The sequence below is a fragment of the Protomyctophum parallelum genome, assembly GCF_964188405.1.
Source record: "Protomyctophum parallelum genome assembly, chromosome: 8".
Lineage (NCBI taxonomy): Eukaryota > Metazoa > Chordata > Actinopteri > Myctophiformes > Myctophidae > Protomyctophum > Protomyctophum parallelum.
The window spans coordinates 10,009,203-10,018,629 of NC_139703.1; the positions used below are offsets into that span (position 1 = coordinate 10,009,203).

Sequence of the window (9,427 nt, forward strand, 5' to 3'; positions counted from 1 at the left end):
GGGTCTGGAACTAAAGAGGTTTGTGGAAACCGTGGCCTACAGCACATTAATCTCTGTTTGATTGGCCCTCTAAGGACTTTCTGAAGTACTACACCAAAGGAGGGATGGATGTTGACGAGTTAGAGGTGAGAGGCCTCTTAATTTAACACACCCACGTCACGTTGGAATATACTGTATGCAGTTGCTAAATCATTCTGTGTACATTTAAAGTTGTTGTTTATCTGTCATAATCCTTCCCATTTCTTTCAATCAGAAAGCGGTGGAGGTTATGTGTTTTGTGCCTAAACGTTGCAACGATATGATGAATGTGGGCAGACTCCAAGGCTTTGAGGTGAGGCATATGTAAATAAGAATGTCTATTATCATCAGTGTTGATTTTGACAGCAAATTTTGAATTAGTTTTAGTCAATCAAATTTTGTTTAGTCTTATTTTAGTAATCTGAAAGGTTTTAATTTGAGTCTAGTTTTATTCGACTAAATGTCATAAGATTTTAGTCGACTAAATCTACAGTTGATTTTGTCTACGAAAATGTATTTTGGTGGGCCTTAATGGTGTCGTAATACCTGATTTTTCACTTGGTTGTTTGCAGAAAATAGCCGATCTACAAGCTCACAAGCGTTGTGAGGGTGTACTGTGGATCTGCTATTTTCAGAGTGCAACAGCCGTGTGAAACCAAACATAAACTTGTCTCTATGTGTATCCATCTGTCTGTTTGCGTTTAGAGTAGGACGTATTGAACCCTTACGACCTACAGATGCTGGGCCATTCACACTAAGCACTCACCCACAGACCACTGCAGCACACACACACACACACACGTCACACACACACACACACACACACACACACACACACACACACACACACACACACACACACCAGGAAGGACGGGTAAATACAACCCTGTGCTTAAGTCAACAACTGTGCTTGACTCCAAATGTGCCACACCGCTCCACTTCACATTATGGTGTGATGTTTATTTTAGTTTTCGTCAGTGAATGTTGATATCCTTTCTGATCAATATTCATATGATGTTACTGCTACAGGGGAAGATCACAGCTCAGGGGAAGCTGCTACAGCAGGATACCTTTTGGGTCAGCGATCAGGACGGCGGTGTCCAGTCCAGAGCCAAGGAGAGGAAGGTCTTCCTGTTTGAGCAGCTGGCCATCTTCAGTGAACCAATCGACAAGAAGAAGGGCTTCTCTTTGCCGGGGTACACGTTTAAAAACAGCATCAAGGTGCGAACAACACTGGCATTTTAAACCCTACTCTCATTAGAGGTGAAAGCTAGAGGTAGCTACTTTTGCTAAGGGCTTAACCACTTGGACGCTATAGAGTCCCCTTTCTGGGCATGTCATAATAGGGAAATATTCAGCAAAAAATAGCACATCAGTCAGCATGTGGTGTAGAGGGAAAGTCACTGGAGGACCCCGGTCAATGACGTTTATAGAATTAAGTATATGCACAGGGCCATCGGTCAGTATATGCACAGGGCCACAGGGCCATCGTCAGTTTATCTTTAAAAGAAATATCTTTTTCCCCCCTTTTTTTAATTCAGTTTTTATTTTATTATATATATTTTATTTCATGCTAATAGTATTAGTTAGTTTTTATTATTTTTAGTGTTCGCTTTAGGTTTTTTATACTTTGGGTTAATTGTCAGGTGCATGATTGAAAAGGTATTGTGTAATAAAATCAAGATAGGGTTTAATAATGTATTCCATTACAGATGAACCACCAACAACCGAAAACTAAGGGCATTTTGTCTACGCCGTTTTGTAAAAACACATACAATACAGTTTCTATCATTTATCTAGAAATGTCTAAAGCAGGATTGCATGGTGCAAAAGAGGAAAACATTGAGATTTGGTCTGGTATTGCAGATTTGGTTAAGGACATGGTTTAATCATTATTATTATTATTATCATTATTTATTTATTTTTTGTGTCCATTGCACAGTAGTAGGAGTAATTACATTTTGTGGCATCTTTGGTCTCGGGGGGGAGGGGTGGGTGGGATTGAAGTCATTCATGTTGTTAACATGTATTATTGTGATTTTTGTCTTAAAATAAAAAAAACATTTGATAACAAAAAAAATACAGTTTCTGTTAGTTATCATTTACTTTTTTTTATTGTAGTTTTTATTGAGTTCATTTGTTTGGTTGTTAACTATAATAATGTTACAGGTCAGCTGCCTGGGCATGGAGGAACATTCGGAGGAGGATCCATGCCGTCTGGTCCTGACCTCCCGGAGGACTAACGGGAGCATCATACGTTTCATCATGCAGGCCCAGTCCAGGGAGAAGCGTCTGGCTTGGGCCAACGATGTGGTCCAGATCCTGGAGTCTCAGAGGAACTTCCTTAACGGTACCCCGGACTAGTCTAGCCCGTTTAGACTGGCTGCCGCCGCCACCACGTTACTTTCCCCTTAAGACTGGCTGCCTGGCAGCGTTTCTTTATCTCTGAAGCCGGGAATGCGTGAACGTCTCCTTGTAGTTTTGTAGTCTGTATTTTCCCGATCCCGGATTAACAGATTAAATTCTGTGAAGTTTCTCAGAAAGGCCTTTTCAAAAATCGGCCTCAAAATAATTAGGTTCAAAGGTTGAGAAACAAAGTTGATTCTGTCTCTCCCTCTTCTGCACCACCGCAGCCCTGCAGTCCCCGATAGAGTACCAGCGTAGGGAGAGCAAGTCACACAGCCTTGGCAGAGCCATCAGACCTCCCACGGCAGCCAGCTCTGGCCTACGGCCGCATTCCTCTGCATCCATGGACAGGAAGCAAGCACCCTGCCTGCTGTCTTACAACACCTCCTTGCCCTCTCTGCATTTGCCCAGCCAAGGCCAGCCCTCGAGCACGGCTAGGAAGGTATGTGTAAACTACAAACAGGGGTTCTCAAAGTGGGTGCCATGACATAAGTCCAGGGGTGCCGCAGAATATTATGATAATATTTGGAAGTTATCAATATCTCTTCAGTTTAATCACTTTTAGTCCCTAGTCTATAGTTTGTCAAATGGACCCCAGTTGCACTGTACTTTTTTTTCTCCCATCTACATAAATTCTGTAGAACTGCTATTTTGGGCAAATGTTCCACCCAGAATAGGGATGCTGGGGTTCAAGTGGTCCTATGATGTAAATTCTCTGACGTTTCCCTTGTGAAGTATCTCAGACGGAAAGATATCATACGGTACATATTTTCATACCGTATGACTGATAAATGTAAGGGTCTATAAAATAACATGTGCATTCAGGGGTGCATTCAGGGGTGCATTCAGGGGTCCATTCAGGGGTGCATTCAGGGGTGCCGTGGATGAAAAAGGTTTTTCAGGGGTGCCCTGAGCTGAAGAAGTTTGAGAAACCCTGCAACCCTGAACATTTGGCAAAAACAGACAAAACATTTGATGACAATTGGCACTCTAGATGCTCACAACAGCACGGCTGCGATGCATTGTGAGCTTGTAATGTAGATTGGCTATTTTTTGGCTTTGTGTAGAGGGAAAAAGGAGGGGGCTGCGTACAGACCCCTAGGGTACCGTGGTCAATGCCATATATTGGGTTTAAGTGGTTAAACCCTCCGACCTGTCATTATTAATTATTCATCTTTATGTTATTCACTTTGTTATTCAGGTCTCCAACTCCAGCTGCCCGCCGTCCCGCCCGAATCGCCTGCCACTGTCAATCCCTGATCAGCTCAGTTTGTCCCTAGAGATGGGACACCGCCATGGAATGCCCAATGGCTTCAGCCAGCACAGCATACAGGTACCGTACATGTAGTCCAGCTATTACTGTATTGTGAATAGTGATAATGAACTAATGAACTACGTAACTTATAGCGCTTTTACAAACAGGGTTACAAATAGGGATGGGAAGATATTAATTTACTTTGAAATTGTCCTCCGTCATACACTAGGATGAATTCGCTTTTGTTGAGTGCAAATGCAGTACAACTTACACCCTCTATACTTGATAAAACAGACCTGTGAGAAGCACATTTGTTACGCTCTTATTTCATTTTACATAAATCGATTCGCCAAAAATACCAGATCTACAAGCTCAACACGCTGATGTTTAACCACAACTACATAAGATCAGTGGATAAAGTAACATCATATAAAACAAAATAGCACAGAAACATAGATACATACATACAACATTAACACATAAAATCAATAAGAACACTAAAGTGGCAAGAATACTAAGAAAAGGTGAGTTTTCAGAGGCTCAGATAGAGCGTTCCATAGGATGCACAGGAGCCCGGAGGTGAAATTCAGGACGGGAATTCGGGAACCCCTTTTGGTGTTTTACACTTCTTATTGCTATATACATAATATGCAACATAACATTTTTGTAATTTTTGAATAAATATTTGAAGTTTTTCAGGATTTAGAAGGCGTTTCTAGAATATGCCTCAGTCCTAAATGGGTTAATACTAATAACACCTAGTCACCTACTCTGCTACTAATACAGAAATAGGAGTCGGACTTTTGATATGATTAGCCAGTGTATACTAATTATTGTTTCATTGTTGAGAGCTGAACATCTGTCGTCCACAGTAAAATTCTGCTTTTCTTATCATATTGTCTGTGGAAGATGGAATACTGCTTTTTAGACCATGTAGACGAGAAACTATTGTTTAGTGTTGACCAGAAGCTGTTACCATGATTCATCATCACTGATAATGAGGGGAAGTACTGTAACTTTGGCAGTCCTCTGCCTCATCCTGTTGTTGTTTCCAAGTGAATTTACAAACCCGGTCAAACTGATCTCTTGCCTGTGTCCACAAAGACAGCGTACTATAGACCGTTCAGTTTATGGAAGAAAAAATAACTCAGTGATCTACTGTTTTATCTTATTTGCTCAGACTTCCCCCATCAGGAGGAAATGGGTTCTCCTATCAAACAAGTGTATCGGGTCTCTTTATAAGAGCACTTTCCATCCTGTGTTATGTACAGTAGAAGATTATTAATTATTTATATTTTTTCAACAAGTTTTTGGAGTGGATTAGAAATGAAGACATTTTTGTTTTGTTGATGCACCAAATGTAACAATTTTCATGTTTCAGGTGTAGGCAGTAGGCCAGATATTTATGATTCCTCCCCACACACATTTCTGTGTTATCACTGCTGTTGTATCCTACTGACTCACCTACCAGTGAGTACACCGGGAGGACGTAGACCCTTCGTCCTACTCCTCCCGCCCAACACTCCCTCAGTGCTGACAGCTGCCGCTAGTAGGATTACATTCACTGTCCAGTATCACCCTCCCTGCCTGGCTTCCCTCCCCAGAACACGGGCCAATTGTGTGTGTAGATGCTCGACAAAGCCAGATGCATTAGGTAGAGCTATCTGCGTAATTACACACAGGTCAAAAACATGATTATGCATCTGGTTTGGCCCAGCGTCGGGAGGTAAGCCAGGCGGCGAGGGTGATCTTTGTCATTGTATGTAGTCCTACAGGCTAGGGCGGCACCTGTCAGCGGATGATGTTGAACAGGAGGTGTAGGATGGTATATCGGTATATTTAAGTCTCCGACTATACCGGAGACTCCGCCGGTCATCAACTTATTGGCTTGTAAATTTGACAAAAACCAAAAGAATCTCCATGAATTCAAGGCTCCACGGGGTAAGTAATCAATAGAAAAACATGATTTTGGGGCTGAACTATTCCTATAAGTGGTTAACGGGTTAAAAAAAAAGCTATCAATCCATTCCCACTGTTGGCAGCGTTCTAAATCAAACACTGCTCCTCCTCAGGGTCAGGGTGTGAGTGACAGTGTCCATGGATCCACAGCGAGCGACACTGGGGGCTACGCCACGCATCGCCCCAGCAACTTGGATAAGCTGACGGAGCATGAGCAGTGAGATGACCTGCAATGATCCCCTGAACTCTCTTATCCATTCTGTCTCAGAAGCATGTCAGCCCTATTGGGCTGGGCAATCAATCAGAAATACATTGAAACTGATATTTAGAACCAACAATAACCAATAACCGACTTAATCTTGCTCACGTACAGGTTAATCGAATAATTGAGAAGCAGGTTGATTTATTTTTTCCCCTTTCAACAAATCTTCATGAAAACATACTAACAGTATTGTTTTATCAATTAGTCAGATTAAACTATTAACCCATTTCACCGGGCACCCATTTTGGTGTTAGCATCATGTTATGCTTTAGCTATTGAAAAATAGCAGATCTACAAGCTCAGATACGAGCTTGTAGGTCTGCTATTTTTGTAAAAATCGAAGAACGACTGACATTTTTTTAATCTGATCTCAGGTCAGAATGGGTTAATCAGACCAGTGTGTGTCCTAGTGGAAACCTCGTATGAATCTGATCTCAGGTCAGAATGGGTTAACCCTGTTATTTTGTTGTACAATGGGGATGTACAAAAAATAGCAAGCTCATATGTCACATCGCAACTCATTGTTAACTTGTAGATGTACTTTTCATTCATCGTAATCGAGGCAAAAGTTTGAAATAATCGTGATATTGATTGGAAATCATATTGCCCAACCCTAATCGGCCCCTGTCAACGAGCCGTGGTGGAGCTGAAAGTGCTCCGCGTTGATAGAATTATACTGTAAATCATTGTTTTCAGCTATCGTGATATTGTTATATCTTTGTTATGATATTTTGTACTGAATTTCAGCTGAAACCTTTATTTACAACTATAGTGCAGAATCTGCAGACTATGAATCGAAATTTCAACCTTTCATATTTTGTGTGTGCGTGCGTGTGTGTGTGTGTGTGTGTGTGTGTGTGTGTGTGTGTGTGTGACTGTGTGTGTGTGTGTGTGTGTGTGTGTGATTCTTTGTTTGTGCACATGTGCAGACATGAGCATTTGTGCAGTGTATGTATGCAACATACATTCGTCTGTGAAAGACGGTAATCTATCTGTGATAACCAGACAAAATGTGTGAAAAAAGGAGTCCCCTTCATACTGTACGTGTAGAATTTTCTTATATTCTTTCCACTGAAAATTACTTGGATGTATTTTTCCTGTCACATAATTCGGTAGTGTGTGCTGTTTTCTCATAAGGGACCATGCAGTGATTTTATTCAGCTTTTAGTTTTTCTTCCACTTGTATGTACAGTATCTATTAGTCCAGTAGCTATACGCTAAACCTAATGTACACCAGGGTTTCTCAATTAAGTGGGTGCCGTGATGTTCAGGGTTGCCTCCACAATACTTTGATAATATTTGGAATTTATCAGTTTAACCCTTTAGACCCTCTCTACTTAATAAAACGGACCTGTACTTGGTGCGTCCTTTTTCGATCTCCACCTGAATCTGAAAAAAATCACACCCGTGTGAAGTAAGTGGTGCAACTCCGTGTGGGGGTCTTCCAGACCCGCAGGAACGCGCCCAGGGTGCCGGGCCGGTTCCGGCGAGCCGCCCCACATCCGAAACGGTCGAGAAATGACAGAGTTACCATGTGGGGGTCCCCAGGGGGTCCCTCTACTGTACTGTACTGTACTATACTGATACACCTGAAATCATCATATATACAGTTAATATGTATGTGTGTGTTAGGCTGCACAACAGTGACAGATCTGCTATTTTTGGTGAATGTTCCCCCAAGAATAGGGATACTGGGGTTACATATTTGCGTACCGTAATATGATGTAAATGTAAGGTGCTAAAAGTAATGATGTGATGTAGGGGTGCCGTGGATTAAAATGTTACTTACACGGGTTCCTGAGCCAAAACAGTTTGAGAACCACTGGTGTACACGGTAGTATTCTGTAGCACGACTACAGTGCTACAGTGCTACAGTGCTACAGTTCTGAATACTTGTCCACCACTTGGACAAGTATTGCGTGGACTCAAGCCTAATACCCAAATGACGCTCTGTTGTATGATGGTGTTGTGTAGCCTGGAAACCAGACGATTCTGCCAGTGTAAAGGAAGTATATAGCCCCTCAACAGATGGACCCGCTGGTTGTGATTGGATTTCCCTGCCCCCAAGGTTGCGGTGCACCAATCAGGGCCCAGTATGCAAATATGGGTCTGAGAAAAACCGTAAAACCTTCAGTGTGCTTTTAACTCTTGACTCTCAAGAGAGTTAAATGAATACTCAGGATTTTTACAGTGCCTGCAATAAATATGGTTTCCCTCTCAGGGTCTATTTTAACCCTGCCATTGTTCAAATGTTATCTGAAGAAAACAGGCTTGCAATCTCAGACAAAGCACTCTTCACTGTGGAGTAGAAGGAGGAAAAGGGCAACAAAGATAAAGAGAGGTGTTCATCTGTCAATGTCATCTTGAATGTAAATAATGTGCAGTGGATCATACAGTATCAATAAAAAAGTGTGTCGTTATGAGTGATGTTGTCCTTGCACACAAAGAGAAACACACATTGTTCAAATAAAGAGAATGTCCATTGAAAAAAAATATATATATCGAAAAGCTACCGAAAGCAGGTTATTTTATATATAATGAGGCAATGTTGCATTGTGTGATATCTGTGATAGTCACAACAAGACGGGACAATTACCCGGAGTTAAATGATTACAAACAGCCTGCGAATGAATTGTATACTGTATGAGATCATCTGCCCCAAATATCCAAATATAGATTTTGAGGTTTTCTACATATTTGACCAGATTCCACCACACACTGGTTGGTCTTCACTTCAACAATGACAATAGAAATATGTTGTAGCCTTGTTGACATCAAACACAAACTTCATTCATTCATTCATTCATAAGGGGATGTTAATGAGGTGGATTGCAGTATGGATTGTAGGCCAATATTATGATGATGTAACAATGTACAGTAATGATAGTTAGTACAATTACCAAGCAGCAAAAAGGGGAGTTGATTTGACATTAACTAGTAGACCACACATAACAAATTGTGTGGCCCTCAGTCACACCTATACGTCACACCACCGAACCAACTGATATGCCCTTGCCCATATATTGTGTTATATTGTGTATCTGTTTTGGTCAGATCCATGATGTCATCCATATGCCCATATATGGGCGTGTCCTCTTTTGTGCCCATATACTGTATGTTGGGCTTACTGATTATGGCGTGAGGACACATTGAGGTTAGACAATACACTCCATATTTGGGTGTAGCTGCATTGGCAACTCCAGTGCTTCCCAAACGTTTTCGTGTCAAGGACCCCCAAATCAACATTTATTAGGCCACGGACCCCCCCATTTGAAAACATATGCCAGTGACCCCGATAAGGGAGGATTTTTACGGCTCTCGCAGTGATTCCAAAATATTTATTTCATGGACCCCCAGTTTCACACACATTATGCTACGGACCCCCGATTTAATGGAATTTCTATCTCTGGTACCCCAAATTATATTGTAAATCCACTGTTAATTTAACTCTGAGAGTGTACACATGGAACCAAATGGACCCTTAGGTGGTTATGGTTCCGTCATCGTGACATTAGACAATGTGGTCC

At 41.6% G+C, this 9,427-nt stretch overlaps 1 protein-coding gene across 2 annotated transcripts in view; it reads left to right on the plus strand.

Annotated features, from left to right (window-relative positions):
• arhgef25b (Rho guanine nucleotide exchange factor (GEF) 25b) overlaps window positions 1–6,119 on the plus strand; it is a 38,519-nt gene extending 32,400 nt beyond the window's left edge. For both annotated transcript variants that reach the window (XM_083770918.1, XM_083770919.1), the window contains 7 exons: window positions 75–125; window positions 254–331; window positions 1,048–1,239; window positions 2,188–2,368; window positions 2,652–2,866; window positions 3,626–3,757; window positions 5,752–6,119. In XM_083770918.1, coding sequence (XP_083627044.1) covers window positions 75–125; window positions 254–331; window positions 1,048–1,239; window positions 2,188–2,368; window positions 2,652–2,866; window positions 3,626–3,757; window positions 5,752–5,859 — 957 coding nt within the window. In that variant the 3' untranslated portion in view covers window positions 5,860–6,119. The remainder of the gene's footprint in view (window positions 1–74; window positions 126–253; window positions 332–1,047; window positions 1,240–2,187; window positions 2,369–2,651; window positions 2,867–3,625; window positions 3,758–5,751) is intronic.
• Window positions 6,120–9,427: the final 3,308 nt, after the last annotated feature.